General features: G+C 42.6%; 3 protein-coding genes across 17 annotated transcripts in view; 2 read left to right on the forward strand and 1 right to left on the reverse strand.

Moving 5' to 3' along the window:
- The first annotated feature begins 776 nt into the window (after positions 1-776).
- On the forward strand, positions 777-1,851 carry LOC136432410 (membrane-associated transporter protein-like). Its single transcript, XM_066423663.1, has 2 exons — positions 777-864; positions 1,359-1,851. The coding sequence occupies exons 1-2, from the start codon at positions 802-804 to the stop codon at positions 1,572-1,574; spliced, it is 279 nt and encodes a 92-aa protein (XP_066279760.1). The 5' UTR covers positions 777-801; the 3' UTR covers positions 1,575-1,851.
- Positions 1,852-4,850: 2,999 nt separating this feature from the next.
- Positions 4,851-22,079, forward strand: LOC136432414 (transmembrane protein 26-like). Its single transcript, XM_066423680.1, has 7 exons — positions 4,851-5,359; positions 8,821-9,078; positions 11,813-12,047; positions 16,365-16,527; positions 18,486-18,673; positions 19,713-19,853; positions 21,365-22,079. Exons 1-7 carry the CDS (start codon positions 5,154-5,156, stop codon positions 21,506-21,508), a joined length of 1,335 nt encoding a protein of 444 aa, XP_066279777.1. The 5' UTR covers positions 4,851-5,153; the 3' UTR covers positions 21,509-22,079.
- A 664-nt stretch (positions 22,080-22,743) lies between these two features.
- LOC136432412 (serine/threonine-protein kinase MRCK alpha-like) overlaps positions 22,744-24,753 on the reverse strand; it is a 61,187-nt gene continuing 59,177 nt past the window's right edge. For all 15 annotated transcript variants that reach the window (XM_066423679.1, XM_066423666.1, XM_066423672.1 and 12 more), the window contains one exon: positions 22,744-24,705. In XM_066423679.1, the coding sequence (XP_066279776.1) occupies positions 24,554-24,705 (152 nt within the window). In that variant the 3' untranslated portion in view covers positions 22,744-24,553. The remainder of the gene's footprint in view (positions 24,706-24,753) is intronic.

Raw genomic sequence — 24,753 nt, forward strand, 5'->3', positions numbered from 1 at the left:
TGAGTATCGTCCCGTACAGACTTCTCTCACAATATCACCGTAACGAACAGGTAAGGGTCTGATGTACAGCACACTGAGTATCGTCCCGTACAGACTTCTCTCACAATATCCCCGTAACGAACAGGTAAGGGTCTGATGTACAGCACACTGAGTATCGTCCCGTACAGACTTCTCTCACAATATCACCGTAACGAACAGGTAAGGGTCTGATGTACAGCACACTGAGTATCGTCCCGTACAGACTTCTCTCACAATATCACCGTAACGAACAGGTAAGGGTCTGATGTACAGCACACTGAGTATCGTCCCGTACAGACTTCTCTCACAATATCACCGTAACGAACAGGTAAGGGCCTGGTGTACAGCACACTGAGTATCGTCCCGTACAGACTTCTCTCACAATATCACCGTAACGAACAGGTAAGGGTCTGATGTACAGCCCACTGAGTATCGTCCCGTACAGACTTCTCTCACAATATCACCGTAACGAACAGGTAAGGGTCTGATGTACAGCACACTGAATATCGTCCCGTACAGACTTCTCTCACAATATCACCGTAACGAACAGGTAAGGGTCTGATGTACAGCACACTAAGTATCGTCCCGTACAGACTTCTCTCATAATATCACCGTAACGAACAGGTAAGGGTCTGATGTACAGCACACTGAGTATCGTCCCGTACAGATTTTTCTCACAATATCACTGTAACGAACAGGTAAGGGCCTGGTGTACAGCACACTGAGTATCGTCCCGTACAGACCTCTCTCACAATATCACCGTAACGAACAGGTAAGGGTCTGATGTACAGCACACTGAGTATCGTCCCGTACAGACTTCTCTCACAATATCACCGTAACGAACAGGTAAGGGTCTGATGTACAGCACATTGAGTATCGTCCCGTACAGACTTCTCTCACAATATCACCGTAACGAACAGGTAAGGGTCTGATGTACAGCACACTGAATATCGTCCCGTACAGACTTCTCTCACAATATCACCGTAACGAACAGGTAAGGGTCTGATGTACAGTACACTGAATATCGTCCCGTATACGGACTTCTCTCACAATATCACCGTGACCAACAGGTACGAACCAGTCTCCGAGCCCAAGTGGCAAGTACCACCTACTTTTACTCTCCTATCACAATGACTAACCTCCACCCGACCTTCTTAAGGAGTTTTAGATAGCAGAATTTGGCATAAATATGGTAGATAATTAGCCGATAGAGTGAGACCACGGGAATGGTAAAGTTTCACCCTATTCCTCTAAATGAACTTATTAGCTAGCGATGTTATTCTTGTGGATACCACATAGTGATTTAGTGACTGTTTCATGTTGTTGTGTCCCATCTCCAGTACGTAACTACGGGTGCAGACGGTTCGGGACGGCGGGGGATGGGGGTGGACTGCGCGCTCCTCACGGCACAGATCCAGCTCAGCAGGGTCATCATAGGTGCGGTCATGGGCCCAGTCGTCAACGCCGCAGGCACGCTGACTGTAACTGTGGTCATGGCCGGTGGACTGGGGTTCTGTGCGTTCTTAGCTGCCGCGTTTCTTCTCCAGTACGACTAAAACTGTACGAAGTAGCGTCCATACCTTCTAATGGTTAACAGAAGAGGTTTCGTAAAAGTACTTAGCACAAATGATGCGATATTCAGTACTGTAAGAAGGCCCGCAATGACATATTTCGTTGCCTGCGCAAACCATTTCGTTGCCAGTGTAAACTATTTCGTTGAGTGATTTTCATTACTTTTCCGAAAAAAAATTGTCTGACTGGAAAATATGAATGGATAGATTGTGAGTAGTGGTAAAAAGAGATATTAAAGACACAGAGGGCTAATTCACTTAATGGATTCAATCTAGTCTTTTTACTTGTATTTTCCATTTTATTATCATGAATTTCCCATAACCCGCTAAATGTTATCTTCCTTGAAGTGTGGAGGTGTCCGCTGTGACTCCAAGTCCACATAGGACGTACAGATATGGCCTGTTTCCACGTGACGTCCCAACAGTAGAATTCATATCGCCGCCGCCATATTGATGTGAAGGAAATATTCAATATGTTTCTGGCACATTTGGAATGTTCACACAACATGAGTTCCGTGATTCCGTTCCTTCGACTACAACCAATTTCTGATGACGCAAATCGACCCCAATATTTAGTGATCGACCTGGCACACCTTATACACCTAACGTAACATGGCCAGTTTACGTCCGATTTATTCAAAACGTTATTTATCCTAAAACCGCGAGGACAGAGCCAAATGTTTAAGCCATTGGTAGAAATATCAGCTCTTCTAACAAGAAAATGCATGGTCTGTAAGTTTTTCTCCGCCTGTTTAACGCCGTACGAGGATATATTTATACTGGGGTATATGGTGTAGAATTGTGCTAGGCTTACCCTTTATCGTCCACCTCAGTATTTCCCTTCTAGCGCTATGCTTGAAGAACATAGACCGGAAAAAAAAATACACAGTAACTGTCGAAAGTAGTCTACAGACAAATGACAGTAAAGTCACTATGTTTGTCCGTCCACTTGCCCGACGCGATGGAAGAAAACAATTTTTGTATTGTGGATTTCCCCGATATCGGCAGCACGTGGCGTTCACGTGCACGCGTGATAAACGCATGGCCATGATGTTATGTCGTACAAAAATGTATCATCTGAGCGGGGGTCGCTAGGTTGTATCAAACCTTCCTAAAACTGGCAAGAGTTTCAAACCTCGAATCACCATGGATAGTCTGCATATCAAAGAAAGGTTTAACGTCAACTACTTTTAAAAGATGCTAGCTAGCTATCGTGTAACTTAGAAAAACATGATGGAATACGCGGTGTCGAATTACATATGAAATGCGTCATGCATGACGCTTCCGTGCAACTTGTTGTTACTGGTTCAGGAGCTTATTCTGTTATGTCGCTGGACGTAAACCCTTTTAAATGTTTTGTATAATAGAGAGAGATGGCTGAGGATCATACTTATGACGTTCTTTGTTTCTCATGAGAACAGGCTTTGGCATAATACACCGCGACATGTGGACATGACCCAATCTGGACGTAAACTACTCCCGCACGTAAATAGGTCATGTTACGTTACCTTTGCACGTCATGCAGTGTTGTTAAAAGTTATTTAATGAGGATGCCCATACCGTACTAGGTGGCAATGAGATCCACTCGACAATAGTTCTACGGAAACGAATTTTGAATTTATTGAAGAGATACCATGCAACTCCGGGGAGACTACGAGATGAAATTGACGGCTACTGCCGGGACGGACGGCTCAGAAGAAGCATGTATCGGGATCAGGATGCCGATCGGACTATGTGTATCCTAACGCTGGTGGCGACTGGCTTTTCGGCAGAAAAAAGAAGCATCCTAAACAATGATTTCATCGTAATGTCTGATCGACAGATTCAAATTGTCGTAATAAAAAGCCTGGGGATGCATTTTTGTTTCTGTGTTGTATTCATTTCATCATCCTATATCTACCAATACTGTGCTCTTGCAGAAGGCACTTTTTTTATACATTTCATCACTCTACTAAAGTGACTAAAGTGAAAATGAGTGCCTAGCTTCGGAAGGGAGGTCCCTCGTTTGAGGAAAGTCACACCTCGAGCACGTTAAAGAACCAATGAAAGAACCCACCGCACTTATCGAAAACAGTAGAGGGCCTTCCCGGTGCGAGTGGATCAAATCTTAGTCTGGTCCCCAGATTGACACCTGTTATGTCACAATCGCTCAACAAATGTGATTAATCTATGAAAAAGCAGATATATCCGTTTAGCAAACCAACATGGCGGACTGTGACTCGATCAGAATCACGTGACCGCAAACGACCTATACCCAGTTGCACCCTGGGAGAAGTACCTAGCACGGTAAACTTTGACCCACAGCGGGAGGTGTGTGACTGTGTGTTTTGTCCACCTGGATTCCACTACAGTCGTTGGGGGCAAAGTAATAGTTGTTAATTAGATGTTTACACCGTCTCTGTTTGCTGATTCAATAAACTACATCCTTCTCGAGGGCTGTGGATAAGATAAAAATGGAACTGTTGTCAGTAGGCCTACATTCGCCATGCCCAAAACGGAACGAGTCGTTTGAAAGTATAAAAGCCTACATACAACATCCTACATCTAATAATAGCAACGATATGTTCTAAACTTATCGCGACATTGAAAGCTACATGATAATGATTATGCTGATGAATCTGACTTATCATAGTTAACTGTTTTAAGTTAGATATTGCAAGCTGTGAAACAGACCCCCCCCCACTTCCACGTATTTTCGTGATTTCAGTCATTTTTGAGAGTTTCTAGGCGACATTTTTTTAGGATATATATAAATTTTATGTGCCGTTTTCTGACATATTCTCTTCCCAAAGTAACGAAATAAGTCAAAACTCGTCCTTGTTCTCTGGTCTTCAGTTTAATAGACAAAGAAATAAATATTTATCCAATCGCTTGTGTAACTTTTGTATTGTGTATCTTTAAATGTACCTGGATGTCTAACTTTCATTGAAGAACCAAATATTATTTGTTTGGGGACCAAGACGCCATGGCTGCCACATGAATCACTGTCACCGAAAATGCTTTGTCATATTTTCCGGCGACCTTCTTCGATTTCCAGAATAGAGGCATAACAACCTTACAATGTGCAAACTAAGACAGAACTACATGTAGTTGTTTTTTTGGTTACAGCTATATCTGTCACGAATATTTGCCGGCGGCAACACTTTGGATGAGACAAAGCTCAAACCTCACAATCTACATCTTTCCATGAAAATCTCCCACTTAGCAGTCGAAAGAGCAGAGCCAAATACTCATAGCCGGGTCAAGCGTGATCACATCCACACTAATTGATCTGTTTTGGTGGAATCTGAGAACTTTGCTCGCATGTTTCCTTTCTCACCACGGTAACCGCCTACGTAACAATAAGCTCCAGTCCACGCCTGCGTGCCTGTAGTCAGGAGCAGGTTATAGAGTGCTGTATGTTCACTTCCAACTAACGTTTGGCAAATCGTCTACATCGCAACCAGAAAAGTACTAGAACTTCTATGGTAATGTTTATAACTTTCACCGGAGAGAAATGTAGATAATCATCGGCAGGGAAACTTCTCTTTGATCTTAGTACGCAATCGGAGTGAACAAACAGGTATGTCGAGGAATTCGACGACCTCCCGAGACGGTAAGACTGGCGAGATGGGGGACAGGAACGCCAACATTTCCATGGGAAATATCTCCGTTCACCCTCAATCGGCGTCCTCGATACGATCTAAACGGACACTGCCGGCCCCTCCACCTCGCGCCAGGCCGAGTCTGAGAAGAGGATCCGGTCCTTCCCCCGGTAGAAGCGTCCATTGGTAAGTACTGTAACAGCAAAACATTCGGGCAGTCTGAATGGCTGGGTCCTTTCATACAATAAGTGGTCTTTTTATTGAGTTATGGAGAAATTTCGCTGAGACAAGTGGTCTTGGTGATAAGAATTTACGCTCTATGTATAGCTTTGAGAATCATAGACAAACAATTACATGTACTAATTTTCAATGCTGATTTCTGAACGTTCTTTGCTCAGGATTTTCACCTTCTTATGAGCCGTTTGTGTGATCTTAAAGGTGGTATTTAAGGTTACCAATTATTACGTCAGCACTAAGTGGATTAGGTGAAAGCTGCTGGTTGATCCAGGACGTGGGAAAATCAGTTGTAAGGAAAATTAAACGCCAACATTGCGGTCTATGACTCCTCTGGCTTCTAAACCATTCGAACTCGTGCGATTAATCATTTTGGTTTTATTTCACTACTTTCGCGTTCAAAATTAAACATGTTTGGCTAATTTTATCATACCGCACACAAAACGAACGGAAATCATATTTCAATGTACTGCTATTTCTTGCAAATACTGAAATTATATATAGCAATCCAAATCCGTGCATTTGAGTGACCTTTGTCCTTCGAGGAATCCTGTAAGGCGTGTGTTTTAGAACTGCTGGTATGCCTTGTTAAAGGCCTGTAGAAACGTCTCTTTGTTCTCTGGAAAATCTTATTACAATCTGGTCATGTAGGGTGCTACACCGGTATCCCCGGCTTAGTAATGTTCAAACTTAAACCCATATAGAATGACAAAAATAGGTGTAACTAGACTGGCCGTCATTTGCTTTAAGAGCAAATTCAGGATGTTTCGCCCATACTCCTCATGCAAGAAGTGGGCTGTCCCAAAATAACTCCTGGGCAAATCCAAGTTTCTGCATAATTTATGCAAATGAGGTCCTCATGAGCATAAGTTATGTCCAGGTGCTTTCACCTTTCCTACATGTACCTACATGTACAAGATGACATCCACAGCTTTTACAGTAAGGGGAATACAACATCATGCATAAATTATGCAAGTGAGGTCCCCATTAGCATATGTCATGGCCAGGCGTGTGCACCTTTCCTAAAGCTACCTACATCTCAAATATGACATCTGCAGCTTGTACGGTAAGGGAAATACAAGTTTCAGCACAAATTATGTAAATGAGGTCCTCATTAGCATAATTTTTGGCCAGGTGCATTCACCTTTCCTAATGGTACCTACATGTTAAAGATGACATCCGCAGCTGTCACGGTAAGGGAAATACAAGTTTATGCATGAAGTATGCAAATGAGGTCCTCATTAGCATAATTCATGGTCAGGTGTGATCACCTTTGCTAACGGTACGTACATGTCAAATCTGACATCTGCAGCTTTTCCGGTAAGGGAATTACAAGTTTAAGCATAAATCATGCAAATGAGGTCCTCATTAGCATAATTTATGGCCAGGTGTGTTCGCCTTTCCTAAAGGTACCTACATTTCAAAGATGACATCCGCAGCTTTTACGGTAAGGGACATACAATTTCATGCAGCGATTATGCAAATTGGGTCCTCATTAGCATAATTTATGGCCTGGTGTGTTCGCCTTTCCTAAAGGTACCTACATCTCAAAGATGACATCCACAGCATTTACGGTAAGGGACATACAACTTTATGCATACATTATGCGAATTAGGTTATTTTATCTTATGTTACAGTATGACCTAGTTCTTGCTGGCCCCGACAGAAAATAAGCAAAAATTGCATCAAAAAATTGCAAAATAAATCATTTTGAAGTAGTGTATGCCAAAAAAAATAATGGGGTCCTTTGGGTAAATATCCAATGCACAACTAAACCAAATTTCAGGTCCTCAGGTTTCAACACCACGGCACTGGAGGCCATCATGTGCGACTTTTGTCTGAAAATGACCAAAAAACCTCCATAAAATCATTTTAAAAACTTATATCAAAAAAATTTTAAAAGGGTCTGGGGGTATACACGTACTCTACCTGCATACCAAATTTCAGCTAATTTGGTCGACGGACGACCGAGAAGAAGCGATTTGAAGGTTTGACAGGAGAAGAAGAAGAAGAAGGAGAAGAAACCTTACAAAAACAATATGTTTCGTTGGCGAAACATAAATATTTCAACTACAATTCCATGTAAAATAAATCTATATCAAATTCCATCTTGATTCGTCTAGGAATGAGCAAACGGAAACGTGAGATAACCTTTTAAGAAATGCCCACTGAAAAACATGTTAGGCTAGTTACGAGTCAATCGTTCAAAGAACGAAAAAATCTAGCATGAAAGCCCATCCAACCTGTGTTGGTGATAAACATCAACCTTATTGTATATGGTACAAAAGAAAATGGCAGATCTTTCATCTTGTCCCCGGCCTTCTTCAGAGTAACCGACCAACTCTAGCCGTGATCATGTGACTAAATGCATGAACCAACTTCGATGGAGTTCCAGAGCTAGGATCATAATCTCCAAGTCAATCTTTCGGTTAGCAAGACAGTATCCATGAGCAGAAACAAGCAGATGTTTCGGGGGGGGGGGGGTAATGGCCGCGATTTTGTCGTATGCGAGGGGGGCAGGCCACTCGCGGCCACTCCTAGCACCCCCCCCCCCCCTCCCACGGAAACCTCTGCTTGGAGAGTAAGAAACACTAACGGCCAAACGGTTACCGAAAGATCTGGTTGGAGATTGAAACCGAAGGATCTGGTTGGAGATTGAAAGAGTTGGTCATATTTTCGGCGACCGCTGACAACTTCTCAATTCTGTTTCAGTCTTCATGTTTAAGAACACGCTATGAAAACAACATCTCTTTCTCGGGCCATAAGTAGAGTCAGTATGATTTAAGTTCTATCATCAATCTGTACGCTCCCGGTCGAACCCTATGATAAAACAGCCCTACAGTAAATTCTAGGGATTACCTGATAGATGGACATTGCAGAAAAAAACAGTTGTTTAGTGGAGTATTTGTCATGGGCTTTCGTGCTAGTATTCTTTCCTTCTTTGAACAATTGTGTTTTTTACTTGAAATCAGATCAAACTTTCGTATAGGTTTATCTCTCAGCTGTTTGACAAGCGACATATGTTAAAGCAAAACATCCTATTGAAATCGACATAGAATAGAATTTGTGCGGGTTTGGACAAGTCAAACACCGTCCTTATTTTTTATTCTATTTCTATTTCTATTTTCATCTATAATTCGAGAACAAAATACATGGACAGGACAAAGTTGCGGTGAACTCAAGTTGTACATGACGTCACTTGTACAGCACGAAAAAATTTGGATGTTTTGCTTTAACAAAAAAAAATTTAATGACACGACAATCAAATAAACAAACACACTACAGATGAAATGAAATAATTGATTGATTTATCTATTGATTGATTGATTGATTGATTGATTTGTTTGTTGATTAATCAATAAATTAGTACATGGTTATCACAGTTAGGTGTAATTCCAAGATCCCTGTTTCAGCCCGGAAGGTTGGCACACGTTCCGCATGGCTGCCGCTGACTTCTTCGTGAAGATGCTGGACGTCATCAACACCAGTTTCAACATCTTCAAGGCCATCCTGACCCGCCTGCTCTTCAGCCTCCACGCCATCATCACCATCTGGCGCACGGAGGAGAACACCGGGCAGCCTCTCTTCTGGCTCTTCTGCCTGCCGCTCTACTTCCTCCTGGTAGAGGGCGTCATCACCATCAAGAAGAGGAAGGGGCTGGAGTGGAAATGGTCAGATCTGCGTCTTGACTCTTGAAAGCTAAAACTAGAATGATTGTGATGTAAATCAAGAATACATATCGTAGCCACCTCCCACCCCAGGTTAGAAAAACACAAGCAGGCATTCGTTTAAAATCAAATCATATTGTTCTGGATACAAATGCACCCGACTGTATTTTCGACAATGATCCTTTTCCAAATCCATGTACCCCCATACGGACCCGCTTCTTGTGTTCTTGCATGGCCAATTTCTGGCACGATTTCTCGCTAACGGTAGACGCGATAGGCTTAAGAAAAGTAGTCGAGTGGCTATCACACATTCAGGAAGGCACACAAAAAGTTTGAAGACTAACGCGTCTTGGGATACAGAGATTTTGGTACTTATGTATAAAACATTGAACTCTGCCATTGTTGGATATTAAGGGTCCTCGGGGAATTCAAGAGCTTCATCGCTAAGCCCTGCGTTAAGGCTTCAACTTATGGTAAATTTGACAAAACAAACTGGATTCAAGCATAAGAATTTAGTCTCTGATGAATTATGATATAAACCCACTTCTGTAGTGGAATGGTCCTTTAAGCCTCTGTCACACATAGCCCACCATAGCTTCCCGACCATTGATGAAGGCTTGGTTGGTTCGTTAATGGTTTACTTTGTACTCTCTCTCTCTCTCTCTCTCTCTCTCTCTCTCTCTCTCTCTCTCTCTCTCTCTCTCTCTCTCTCTCTCTCTCTCTCTCTCTCTCTCTCTCTCTCTCTCTCTCTCTCTCTCTCTCTCTCTCTCTCCCTCTCTCTCTCTCTTGTGTTCAAACAATGAGGTTTTGATAGAATCTCCTTCTGTTCAAATAATCACGCCAGGCTCCAGATGTCGCAATATAGAAATCTTTAATGACACAACAAAATATAGCGACTTTCGTAAGGTCTGCTACATCTATACATACAAACGGTCAAGTGAATACAAATGAACTAGCCTATACATAAATGTATATGAATAGATTTGAGTAAATCAACATGTTAACATGTTAAGTCCAACGTATCATCAAACACAATTGGTTTTAGGGTCTAGACATTCTTTGACGTATTGACCTATTTGTATACACAGTAAGAGTTATCTCCCCCTAGAATGTAGTTGAGTTTTATCTATCGAATGGGATGTATCAAATTCTTTTAAACAACCAGAAAGAAAGGTGAACAGCTTCGTGCGTTTATCATCATAGCGTTAACAACCCATGATAAAGTGACAACATTGTCCCTCATGAAAAAGCATTTCCCAATGCAAGTGCCCCCCAAGTAAAAGTGTTTCCCATGAAAATTGCCCCCCCCCATGAAAAATCGTCCCCCATGAAAAAGTGTCCCCCATGCAAGTGTCCCCCATGTAAAAGTATTCCCCTCGCAAGTGTCCCAAAGTAAGATTGTCCCTCATGAAAAATTGTCCCCCATGAAAAATCGCCCCCATGCAAGTGTCCCCCATGTAAAAGTATTCCCCTCGCAAGTGTCCCCAAGTAAGATTGTCCCCCATGAAAAATCGTCCCCCATGAAAAAGTGTCCCCCATGCAAGTGTCCCCCATGTAAAAGTATTTCCCAACGCAAGTGTCCCCAAGTAAAGATGTAAAATTTGTCCCCCATGAAAAATCGTCCCCCATGAAAAAGTGTCCCCCGTGCAAGTGTCTCCGATGTGAAAGTGTTTCCCTTGAAAATTGCCCCCCTCTGAAAAATCGTCCCCCATGAAAAAGCGTCCCCCATGCAAGTGTCCCCCATGTAAAAGTATTTCCCAACGCAAGTGTCCCCAAGTAAGATTGTCCCCCATGAAAAATCGTCCCCCATGAAAAAGTGTCCCCCATGCAAGTGTCCCCCATGTAAAAGTATTTCCCAACGCAAGTGTCCCCAAATAAGATTGTCCCCCATGAAAAATCGTCCCCCATGAAAAAGTGCCCCCATGCAAGTGTCCCCCATGTAAAAGTATTTCCCAACGCAAGTGTCCCCAAGTAAGATTGTCCCCCATGAAAAATCGTCCCCCATGAAAAAGTGTCCCCCTTGCAAGTGTCCCCCATGTGAAAGTATTTCCCAACGCAAGTGTCCCCAAGTAAGATTGTCCCCCATGAAAAATCGTCCCCCATGAAAAAGTGCCCCCATGCAAGTGTCCCCCATGTAAAAGTATTTCCCAACGCAAGTGTCCCCAAATAAGATTGTCCCCCATGAAAAATCGTCCCCCATGAAAAAGTGCCCCCATGCAAGTGTCCCCCATGTAAAAGTATTTCCCAACGCAAGTGTCCCCAAGTAAGATTGTCCCCCATGAAAAATCGTCCCCCATGAAAAAGTGTCCCCCTTGCAAGTGTCCCCCATGTGAAAGTATTTCCCAACGCAAGTGTCCCTAAGTAAGATTGTCCCCCATGAAAAATCGTCCCCCATGAAATAGTGTCCCCCATGCAAGTGTCCCCCATGTAAAAGTATTTCCCAACGCAAGTGTCCCCAAGTAAAGATGTAAAATTTATCCCCCCTGAAAAATCGTCCCCAATGAAAAATTGTCCCCCGTTCAAGTGCCCCTGATGTAAAAGTGTTTCCCTTGAAAATTGCCCCCCCCCCTGAAAAATCGTCCCCCATGAAAAAGGGTCCCCCATGCAAGTGCCCCCCATGTAAAAGTATTTCCCCACGCAAGTGTCCCCAAGTAAGTTTGTCCCCCATAAAAACGATCATAAAACTTGACCGATATTGTTCAGAAAAAAATGACTGACATGTTTTGTCCGTGTCCAGGTTCTGTCCTAGCGTGTTATTCTACCTAATGTCGGTCATCCCTTCCTTATGGGTCCTGGAGTTCGACATCATGTACAAGCGCTTCAAGAGTCCCGAGGAATGCCCCATGTTCTTCTCACAGACTGACGAAAATAGCACCGTTTCTGTCACGACGGCACAGACAACTCTCCACACTGTCACGGCCACCCACAACACCACAGCCAGCAGTGGCCACGGGCCGCCCTCGTTATTTTCGGTATGATTATTAATCTTTTTATTCATCCATCTTTAGGGTAGTCACTTCAGTTACACTCATGTAATCTAACTTTATTGGATATTGACACAACAAAAGTACAGCGACTTTCGTACGGTCTTTTACATCTATACATACAAACAAGTGCATATATATATATGGAAGAATCAACATGCATGTTGAGTTTAACGTATACTTTACACTAGTTGTTTCTAAGGTCTGAACATTATTTGATATATATATATATATATTTGATATGTCATTTGAAATATCTAGTCATGTGTTATCCATGGAAGATCGATGGATCGATTTGCGGCGAATATAGTATATTTTCTCTGTGAAACTTTCGGGATAGATCATATGTCATAGCCTGCCCTGATACATTGTAAAGAAGGACATTGAACTTTAACCTCCCGGTGAGAACGTCTTACACAAAAAACGCTAAGTAGACTTAATTCCATCAGTGCAAACAACGCTGACCCTAGCTGTAACTAGTGTAAGCTTCATGCAACACACGGTTGTGGTACGTCTGACGCGTAACTTTGTCGGAACGTTGGGTTGGACGTTTCAAATTTAACCTGCTGTTTTTTGTGACAATTTTTCAATGGGTTGAGAGGGAGAAACAGGTGTGTGTGCTTGAGTGACTGTGTGTGTGTGTGTGCGTGCGTGCGTCATGGTGTGTGCTTGAGTGTGTGTGTCTGTGCGTGCGCGTGCATGTGTGTACTTGTTTGTATGCGTACGTATGTGTTTGTACACACAATGACATTGTGTGTGTACGTTCATGTGTGTGTGTGAATAGGCATACATACACATGCGTGCGTGTTGTATGTAAATTTTCTAATTTCAATTATCTATATCAAGGACACTATTACATCCGTCAACTAACCGAAATCTATAGAATTTATTGAACAAAAGTTATGATTTCTGCAATTCAATACAGTTAAATCAAATACGGTAAAAGTACCAAAAAACCGTGCTGATGCAGAAATCAGTGAAAGAAAGAACACAGTAGAAACAGTATGGGCAGCTCCTCCCTATATGCAGGTCACGGCAGCTTGCTCATCCAATTTTCCAGTTCCCTCCCCAATACACCGAGGTTCCGTTGAACAGTGGTTAGATTTGTAGCTCTCTTTGATGTAATTTGATTTCAGACGACAGAAGGTGTGTTTATGTTGCACCGGCTACCTGCCCGCCGGGTTTCTCTGTTGCTGGGATACAAAAACCAGTTTAGTGTGTTGTTTTGTTCCACCTGGGCTAGTTTCATACTCGGGCATTTTCGGGCCATTTGCGCATTACTTCAAGCAGTGCGGGTCGTTGCCCTTGAATCCATTGTAAAAGGAGGTAACTCAATTTAACGACAGATAAAGAATTTCCTGGGGAAGGACCAGGAAGACGATATACTAATCAAACAAGTGTGTCAAAGGTTTTCGAAATGACTAGCTGTTAGGGACCGGCTATTGGTGGTGCTCGCGCGAGAAGTTTGAATCCCTCCGTCCCGCGAGGTGCTTTCGTGCCGAGACAGCGAGATGCCTGCACCTCGGTAACGGCGCCGAACGTAAGGAACCCCGCCAGGACAGACCACGGTTAGGCCACGCTACATGGATGACATCCGCGCGGGCATCAATCATGTCAAGTATATGCAAAAATTAAAAACAAAATATCGGAAAATGGATGTCATTCTATGCCTCTTTTCCCATCGTAAAGATTAACTAATTCTGTCCTTGCACAACTGTACTGTACTTCGAGATCTGAGTTAAGTTTTCCACCACGGTATACCAAACAACACATTTTTTATTTATTTTGGTTCTTTCATATTTTCTTGAAAAACTGTTAAAGTCTTCCAAGAAAATATGAAAGAACCAAAATAAAACAAGAGTCCGTAGGACACAACTCTCCGTGAAGTATTTATAGTGTGTACATTGTGGGTGAGGTGTTTGTTACTTTCCTTTGCAAGTGACCTGCTCAGTTGTAAGATAGATGCATGAAATGGATCTTGATGTAAGGTGTGAAATCACAAACAATTACTATCCTGGTTTATTTTGTTGTATTTGGCGATTAATTGTGTAGGGATGGGCCATTATACTGGATAATTGTTAATAATGGCCCCAGACTTTAATGATTTTGTCCATTTTATGTCATTTTTATCATGAAGCACTATTTCTCGATTAGAACCGCCAGTCCTATATCATCTTGTGACACTTAAGTACCTATGCAGCTAGCAGCGGAATCGTGGGTTGTATGTGGAGCTATGTGTGAAAAGTGCATTTTTGATAAGCGGTAATTAAAGAACCTCCTTGATTAAAAGTATTGACCCACACAAATTGCATCTCTGCACAGTCCAAGTAGTGTTTTATAACAAGTAAAGAAAAAGTGTTTATTTATCTTTTCCTTTCAATACAGGAGAGGTCAACCTACTGAAAAGTACGTTTTTACAGCATGGCCCAGATAGGATCCGGGAAAAGTCACAAATTTAGATCTAGATTTAGATTTAGATCTAGAAGATTATCAAGGAACCATTCAGCCTTACAACTAAGATGTTTCAGAAATCACAAATATGCAGTAAATTCTCTTTCCACAATTCATTGCAGGCTTGCCTGATCTATAGCTATCAACCTACTTGGAATAAAGAAAGGCTAATTTGTATTATCGTAACATTTCACGAAGGTCAAAGGTCACCGGATCTCTCAATCCTGTGAAACCACCCGGAAGTGACACTGGCCTCAGCCGGCGGCCACTTTTCTGAGAAACGTATCTCAACAATCTTTCATCCCCTGCGTTAACTTTTTACATTGTCACAGCCCCCGTATTACAAAAACTACACGTGTGGTAAGTTTGAACGTCCAGGGATTTCCCATTTTCACACTGTGACTGTGCGTAAAAGTGCACCGTTCGTCCCGTGCGCTCATACTAGCAAGGAGGTGATACTAGCATGCGAGCTGCGACTGGACACGGCATACTTATTATACAGACAGGAGGTCACTCTGCACATGTTCGCAGCTAAAACTCACAATTCCCGTTGCCGCATTGGTATGTAACTTGGCATATCGTTTGCTAGGTCGCGTGTGATGATGCACATTGTCTTTTTTACAATGTAACAGTGACTATACGATCACAGCAAGTAGGGAAGATACATACCCCGTATCTGCCTTAAGTATCCTAGTCAAGAACGGATTATAGAATGGTGTCTATGGCAGGGTAGTGGCACATGCCATTAATTATAGGGGTGCAATTACGATATTGCACTGACGATAAAAGTAGTTATGCAACTTATGGTGTAACAAAGACATCGTGCATCACCACGCCCAACCAGACAAACGATATGCCAAGTTACACACCAATGCGACAACGTGATCGTGAGTTATAGCTGTGAACGCGCAAACAAAAGCATTTCCATTACTCCCAGAAGGCGTTCCCGGAGTAAATATATATGGTTTGGTATACCATGTTTTGTAAGTTCGGTCATTTCTTAAAACCTTTTTTGACCCCTTGGATTTCATAATGAAAACAACTTTTTTGGCCCAACATTTAATCTTTTCGCATGCTCGCATCAACTGTGCAGTGCCCAGAGGATGTCATCCATATAATTAAATCGCTACAGTATGTCTCTTGAATCTGGGAAGCCCTAATTCGTTGTTCAAGTTGCCATTAACGCAACATCTACGTATATTGTCTTTAGTTCTGTCAGTAAGTCTAGATCTATTTTGGTTAAGTCGATTATAGTTGACCAAGTAGGTTGAGTTGGCCAAATAGAGATAAGACAGTCGAAGGGCCAATGCTCTGGAACACGCTTATTTTATCAAACAGCGAAAACGACGCAACGCGCCTCTCCCGTGAAACTACCCCTCTAGTAGGCTCTACTTTGATGCTCATAGCCGAAAGGTGGTTGACTGCAGGTCCATGAAATTTGCCATGCTTAAAGAGCAAGTTTTGGTGCTTCCAACAATGGTCACAAGATTGGTGTTAATTGAGTTACAGTGTAAGAAATTGTTCACTTAGCATTGCGTATGTTAGGCCATTTTTGTTTTGGCTTATAGAAAGCATGCAGCGATCATCATCGGAATTTTTTTTTTTTTAAATCTCTGTGCTGTTTTCTAAACAAGCAAACCAAACAAACCAAAAATATCGTTATCGCTTATGTATCACATGTCACTGTTTGTTTGTTCGTTTGTTTGTTTTTCTGTTTGACATAACCGTTTGGGGCGTAACAAACCAGTTTTGTGCAGTAATGACGATGGGCCTGTGTGAAATGACGATGGGCCTGCTAGCGGGTACCTAAGGTACTGCAGCGGAGTTTGAGTCGTCTGTGTTTTCCTCGGACAGGTCTTCCCCCTGGGCGACTCGGCCTGGGTGCTGGCCCTGCATCAGACCATGTTGTGTATTTTAATCCTGGGTCGCTGGATGCTGCCCAAGCCAGGAGACGTGTCCCGGGACCAGCTGTCACAGCTGCTACTCGTGTACTTCGGCATAGCTGCAGACATCCTCGGTCAGTGGAAATCATTATTGTACATAACTAACGTTACAACGATATGATACTGTAAATGCTGAAACGTTCGCGGTGGTTTTATATTCGCTGTTTTCGCGGCGACCGTTTCAACGCAAACTTAAAACCACCGCGAACATTTTTGTCCAATACTGTAGTAGTATGTGACTATAGCACTACTGCGATCTTAGAACCACCGCAAACACTCCATTTTCCCCTCAGCGCGAAATAAAACCACGCGAACTTACATGCATTTACAGTCATTCATTTAGAGGGCGATACCTCGAAGGCTGGTATAAAGCTACCACACCAGAATGGCTATCACGTCAAAATACATACCACAGACCTTCTGCCTCCGGCGTTAGATTTCTGCACGTTGAAGAAAAATGAAGAAGCTTTGCTAAAAAAATGCGAGCCGTACACGTAAAGACGTCTATGTGGCAACATCAGCTATCAAACGAGTATCATACTTTACTTCCTTAGAGAACGACCTACTCCGAATTTAACGATTATCATTATTATAATCCGATCAAAGGACCCGCGGCACGCTGGTGGCGTCGCTGCGTCCTAAACTGTGTAACCCTTGACTTTATAATGGGAATATCATTCAAAACATACAAGTATGAACAAAAAGACAACAAGAGTCCGTAGGGCACAATTCTCCGTGAAGTATTTATAGTATGTACAAGTATTGACCCACACAAATTGCATCTCTGCACAGTCCAAGTAGTGTTTTAGAGCAAGTAAAGAAAAAGTGTTTGTTTATCTTTTTCTTTCAATACAGGAGTGGTCAACCTGCTGAAAAGTATGTTTTTACAGCATGGCACAGATGGGATCTAGAAATTCCGGGAAAAGTCACAAAGTTAGATCTAGATGGCCCCTTTTCAATTATCAACGAACCATTCAGCCTTACAACTAAGATGTATCAGAAATCACAAATATGCAGTAAATCCTCTTTCCACAATTTATTGCAGGCCGGCCTGGTCTATAGCTGTCAAGCTATTTGCAATAAAAAAGGCTAATTTTATATTATCGTAACATTTCACGAAGGTCAAAGGTCACCGGATCTAACCACCCGGAAGTGACACTGGCGCGCGCACTTTTCTGAGAGATATTTCTCAACAATCTTTCATCCCCTGCGTAAACTTTTTACATTGTCACAGCCTCCGTATTATAAACTACAAGTGTGGTAAGTTTGAAGGTCCAGAGATTTGCCATTTTCACACTGTGCGTAAAAGTGCATCGTCCGTCCCGTGCGCACATACTGTATGCGAGTTGCGAGTGGACACCGCATACTTAATACACAGACTGGAGGTCACTCTGCACATGTTCGCAGCTAAAACTCACAATTCCCGTTGCCGCATTGGTATGTAACTTGGTATATCGTTTGCTAGGTTGCGTGTGGTGATGCACGTTGTCTATTTTTCAATGTAACAGTGACTATACGATCACAGCAAGTAAGGAAGATTTTTACCCCGTATCTGCCTGAAGTATTCCAGTCATGCATAACGGATTATAACATGGTCCCTATGGCAGGGCAGTGGGACATAGCATTAATTATAGGGGTGCAATTACGATATTGGATTGACGTTTAAAGTAGTTATGGTGTAACAAAGCTGTTGTGCATCACCACGCCGAACCAGGCAAACGATATGCCAAGTTACACACCAATGCGACAACGGGATCGTGAGTTATAGCTGCGAACGCGCAAACAAATGCATTCCCAATACTCCCAGAAGGAGGTCATCCTCCTTCCCGGAGTAACAAAACACACAAAGCTTAAAAAGATTCGTTTTTTGTCGATGAAATTCATTGAGTTCAATTCGATCGGCCGCAGCGACGCCGCCAGCGTGCCGCGGGTCCAGTGAGAGGGGGGCTTTACCTACGAACGATATTTGGTGTTCCATAAGATGTCTTCTTGAAAAGAAACACATAGTAGACTAACTATTGGTGCCCTTCAGAGTTTCAGCTGGAGTCGGTGAAAGAGGACGCGGTGAAGTGTAACGAGGGACTGATCGTCATGGTGATGGTGTTCTGGACCTGGAGCCTGATCCAGTTCACACTGGTCCTCACCGCCACCAAGACTGGACAGGTCGTGGAGGACACCAAACTGGACCGCATCAACCTGCACGGGTGCTGCGAGTCCGAGGTAGAGACGGTCTATTCTATTCTATTCTATTCTATCCTATTCTATTCTATATTACATTATATCATTCTATTCTATTATATGCTATTATATGCTATTCTACTGTACTGTACTCTACTGTACTCTACTGTACTCTACTGTACATTCCATTCCATTCTATTCTACTCCATTCTATTCTATTCTTATAAGTCAGTCTGTTTTATTCTACTTTATTCTATTCTGTTCTGTTCTGATCTATTCTGTCCAATTCTGTTTTATTCTGTTCTATTCTATTCTATTCTGTTCTATTCTATTCAAATGCACTCTATTCTGCTCTGTTCTTTTCTTCTCTACTCGTATGGTATTCTATTTTTCTATGTTCTATTCTATGCAGCATCCTGTTCGTTTCGAAAGGAAGTCCATCTGTGTAGGTAGGCGACGTGGTCTAACTTTAAACTTACCGAATTCGTAACCGATGCTTCGGCCTTCAGAGATGGTTCTGGACCACTCATAGTCACGTGACCTTACATGCCCGTGACGTCAGTAGAGAACCAACGGTGCTATGACGTCTGTTGACCAAGTTTTGTGTGTTTCTAATATATTATTCTCCAACCTCTGCTCTTTGCCGCAATGTCAAAAGACAAGGGTAGGGGCTTTGAATGTTGCGACACCGAGAGATAAAACGTTGATTCTGGACTGAGCCGGCTGTCAGGAAACGGGACATATCGCTCGTTCTCATTTAAATGTTCACATTTTGTTACTTCAATTCCGTTACCGTTTAAAGTAAGACGTTCCTGACATCAAGATATACCACATATAAGGTGATAAACTGTCGTTTCTAAAAGCCAGAAAAGTTGTAAGTCGTCACAAAAACGACAGTTTGGCACCTTATATGTGGCATATCTTAATGTCAGGAACGTCTTACTTCAAAAGGTTAGTTACAAAACGTGTACATTTAAATGAGAACGAGCGATATGTGTTCCTAATCTTCTGTTGAATCCTTCCTTGGTGAAGAACCAATGCGCTACCCGTGGTGGATTTGTAATGAGTTCTTCTCCCACAGGTCTGGTCCATCCTAGTGGCCATGCTGATGCAGGATCTGCCGTTCCTGGTGGTCCGCCTGTTCCTGATGATCCAGTACAACTCCGTGCACCAGATGATGATCTTCTTCACGGCCAAGAACATCCTGGTGCTGATGTTACAGGTCAGTCAGACTTTGACGTAAAACCTGATTCTGATGTATACAATTGGAGTCAGTATATCATGACAACTGTACAACCATTGCCACGTGTGCAAGTGTGGGTTTTTCAATGTGATTTTTTTATATGGCAATTGTAACCTTGTGGATTGACTCTCAATTTCGAGCGGTCGAGTACGGTAGCAGCGTCACAGTTGAGCTCCTGGTTCCAATACAGTAGAATCCGCTTAACTGCACCACCCATTTGTCAGCGGTATTGGTGCAATTATCCGGCTGGTGCAATTATGCGAAATGCCCAGCTGGACCGCACCACCATGGTAAAAACAGACGAAATTATTCAGTTATTAACTTTATTTATTGGTCCATTGCTGAAAATAAAGTAATGACTACGAACCTGTTTTGATTTTGCATTCTTTCATTTTTCCATGCGATCTACCGAATTACAACACACGTAATGTTACAGGGGAGGCATTCTGAAACATCGCCATGCCACTCATTGGATAACAGTTTCTATGTTACATTACATAGAGTGCAGTTGTCGATTTACGTAACTGCCATGAAACTAGGAATTGAAACTAAAACTTGGTTACTGATTACGGGTGACCCGCCCGGGACCTCCCATACAATTCCTATCAACGTAACTGTCAATGGAGACCGCCTTCTTTTGTTACTCAAAACAGTTTTAAACATATTGGCGGTATTGCGCCTTTAGAATCACGATCCAGTAAACAGATGAGCGACCTAAATTGGAATATGACCTTTCTACCTGGCCGAAAGGATCTACTCTACTCTACACCGGCAGGTATCGGCTGATTTGTACCGCGTTTGCCGATTTTAGCGCACCTTTTCAGTTAACTTGTCGAGGATTTTTTTAAATGGTGCAGTTACCCGGCATGTGACCATGCGCAGTGACCATGCGCGGTGCAGATATGCGGAGTCACTAACAAAGCAGTGAATGGGAACCGGTTTTGGATATTGGGATTCGGTGCAATTAAATGGAATGTGCGTTTATCCGAGGTGCAATTAAGTGGCTTCGTCTGTAGTTGGTAACTGGGAGACCCCGATTCGAATCCGGGGAAGGGCATCCTGGCTGGCGCTTCATTCGTCTTTCGGAAGGAACGTAAAATGGGGGTCGCGTGATCGAGGAGTGCCTCGAGCACGTTAAAACGATACTGTTAAAAGGCCCTACAGCAGCCTCACTACTCAAATGGGTACCTACAATATTGGCTGTACTTTAAGATAAATGTTCCTAGCTGTCTAGTGAAGACTTTAATACCACTGGTACGTTCGAATTCTGTGTGGGTTATAGAGACAAGAAAACCATGACAAAGTAGAAAGCCCGACAAAAACGCCTAAAAACACGTCAAAAACCTGCCAGACCCACTCCTCTGCTTGGAGAGTAACGATAAACCAGTATATTCCTGTCTTGTGTAGACTTACCGCTGGTACGTTCTGATGGCGGAGGGTTAGCCGTAGGGTTAGGGTACGATAAACCAGTACATTCCTGTCTTGTGCAGACTTACCGCTGGTACGTTCTGATGGCGGAGCGCCGGGCGGAGCGGCAGCAGCTGGTAGACCAGGGCCGGAGACAGAAGGAGGGGAAGAGCGCCAGACCCTGGGAAACCCGGCGGGTCCACAACTGGATAGACGACGCCTGCTGAAGGAAACCCACACACTACCACCTCACTAACAAGGGTGTAAAACTTGCGGAAGGCTTTCGTCGTTTAAGCAGCATGTGTCCCACGGAAACAGTTGTAAGACAACGTTTACTAATTGAGGGCGACCAAGCTCTGTTGACGTTACTGTCCAAGTAATGATGAGCGAGCTGCTCCTGGTTCTATCATTGCCTCCATAGCCCGTTGTTAAATTAAAGGAAACCCAAGCAATATTAGGGCCCGAAAATCGGATTTTGAAAGTCAGTTTATTTAGTCATTTCTTTACACATGTACATGATTAGTTCAAACAACACTATCACAATGTATAGCGACGTCCATGATGCAAAAATACAACGTCGTTGTGATGTGAGAACTGACAATCGTCGCCGGGGTTTTTGTAGGCTCGCGAAACTATGGGGATCATAGTACGGCACGTTTTTGCGTGGTTTTCAAATGGTCAAAGCATGAAATTATTACGCAAATGTACTAAATAGTGTTAGTACCATTAAGATTTCAGCATTTTTGTTTATTTCCATGTGTTGGGCCCTAATATTGCTTTGGTTGCCTCTAAGGGTGTGGGTCCATAGTTTGGGGCGATTGACACTAGTATGATGATGCTCAAAACAGAATGCTATTCCCAGGATTATGATAGCTATTTAGCCTTGTACATAACATTCTGGGATGCATTATAAGCTTTTGAGCTCAAGCGTGTAAACAGTGAACCACGTAGTATCTGTTAGTGAGAATGGAAAGTTCTGCTGCAGTACAATAGAAAGCTGCTAGGGGGTCCATGATTGAACTTGTCCTTAGACACCGACCAAATATCATGAAGGTTTGTCAACAGTTTTCCAAGTTATGCTGTCAACAAATCGAAAACGTCAGTAGCAAAGGTAATTATACTTTTAAGTGGAGTCATAAAGACAATGTCCAGAGTGGTGGAAATGTGTCTACTAATCCTTTAACTACATGTAAGATAGATTAGCATCTTGTATTCAGTGCTGGAAGCAAGTTGGAGTATATCTATGATTCTTGCCTCAAACGGTCAAACCTCACCTAAAGAGGTAGAATATCACATATGATACCAAGATATTTTGTGTGTACATTGTAGCAAATCATGAAAAAAAAGGACATTTTAACTATTGCCAAATGCATCACTGGCAATTACCACTTTGCTTAATTCCCTCAACTTAATTGTCTCAAGTTGCTCTAGTGTACAAAGAATGTACGATCTACAACACATGTATTGCAATTTTTTTCCTTTATTGTAGATCATAAAGTGGTCCAGATGGATATAACAGTTTAGCCTACAATGTTTCATACACAAGGAAGTAAAAAAAAAAGATAGAGGGACAACGACAAAGAACAGATGGACCCACCAGTGGTTGTAACACATTGCCATGATGTATTTCATATTTGTACATATACAAGAATATTATACAAAAGACTGCGTGACCTCTTACACATGCAACTGCTTCTCGTCATCTGGATTGTGTGCTACTTTAAGTCCTGTTTTTGTCCTATTTCTGGTTGCTACAGTTTTCCAGAATAAGAACAAAACGACTATATATGGGGTGAAGCAAGTTGGCTGAAACATGTTAAGCTACTAACGGTTGTGATGTCGAAGTAAAAAATTTTCCTGCAGTCTTGATTTCTTCATCTACAGCAATATTTAACATCAATGCCGTATTATTCACAAAAAGTACACAACGGTCAATCAAAGCACACATTTACACATGAAAAAGGGTGGAAGACAAAATATTACATGTAGGTTTTTTTAGGTATCTGCTATTTGAACTGATTATTGCAAATAATAGTATACATTATTCATGGGGTCACCAGCAACATTACATAATCATACATTATATGTCTACCTGACAATTCTACTGGTCAGATGTTTCGGTCTAGCCTTTCTCACTTGGGTTGCTTCAAGATACAAGGATCACAGTACGAAGTCTCGAAGGACGTTTTTGCATAAAACCAATAGAAAATTGTAATTCATACATGTTGCATGCAATGCTGCCATAATCAATCACCATTGATGACAAAAAATTTTTTTTTCAATAAAATTGCTAAAAGCCTTAGTGCATACATGTGTAAAGCTATATGTCCAGGTTGCTATTCACCTGTTATTCCGGACTGTTACGTCTCAGAACATAAATTTTCCCATCAAGTACATGTATTCTATATCCCTGATCATATCATTCTGGCTACCTCCACCTTTGATTGAAAATTACCTCAACGCTAGGTTCTCTTCTTATGTTTTCCAAACATCCTGAGATCTTACGACGGTCTCCCTAAAAGTATTTTGGACCAATCTAGACCTACTAGTGTTTGGACGATGATGTGTATTATATCACTGCATGATGACATGGCTATATGTGGCCTGTACAGAGCATGTGCCATACGTGTACTTGTTATTTACAGACTCCTCCCACTGAACAGCAGTACATTCAGTCAGCTACGCTTCCCCTAGGACCTACATACTCATGGAAGTCCGCATGGCATCGAAGGCTGCACTATCCTAACTACATCTTATCTTTTTTCTCTTTTTAAATTCTTAATTGAGTAATGACCCCGGGAGTATATTCTAACACCATAGACTATTTATGATATTTGCCTATAATAAAAACATTGATATCATTTGTGGATTAAAAAGCTATGAAGCAATCAGACACTGTTTTGGCAAAAGATTCTGAGAGCAACAAACTGGTGCCGGGGGTTATTTGTTGGCGATTCTTATAAATGTGGATGACTTCTATCGCTAAACTTCGGGAAGAACACCAGATCTCCCCAAGCCACAAGCCAAAATGGAACAAAACCACTACAGAAGACGATCGTACGCTACGTTCTGGTGTCGGTCGTTCTTCCACCAGTCCTGATATTTATACAAGTGCGTAATATTTGCTAAGGTTATGACTGGGGGGAGGGGGGCAGGTTGGCTGGATAAGCTGTGCTGCCCTGAGAGAGGCTATGGTGGGACCACCGTGGTTGGCTACAGTCACATGCACACTGGATGGCACTTGGTTTTATAGCACAGCACTGCAGTCACATTTACGCGTCGGATGCACTTCCCCAGGGTGGGGGCTGGTCACCCCCGGGGCGTCCCCAGGGGGGTGGCTGGTCTCCACCAGGGTCTGTGTAGCTTATCCTGCGGGGGGACTGTGGGCTGGGGGGGCTGCTCAGGTTGGAGCTGTTGTTGGAACCTGGAAAACAGCACAGATTACAGGGGATTACACAAGGAAGAATAATAA

This window comes from Branchiostoma lanceolatum, chromosome 4 (assembly GCF_035083965.1).
Source record: "Branchiostoma lanceolatum isolate klBraLanc5 chromosome 4, klBraLanc5.hap2, whole genome shotgun sequence".
Classification (NCBI taxonomy): domain Eukaryota; kingdom Metazoa; phylum Chordata; class Leptocardii; order Amphioxiformes; family Branchiostomatidae; genus Branchiostoma; species Branchiostoma lanceolatum.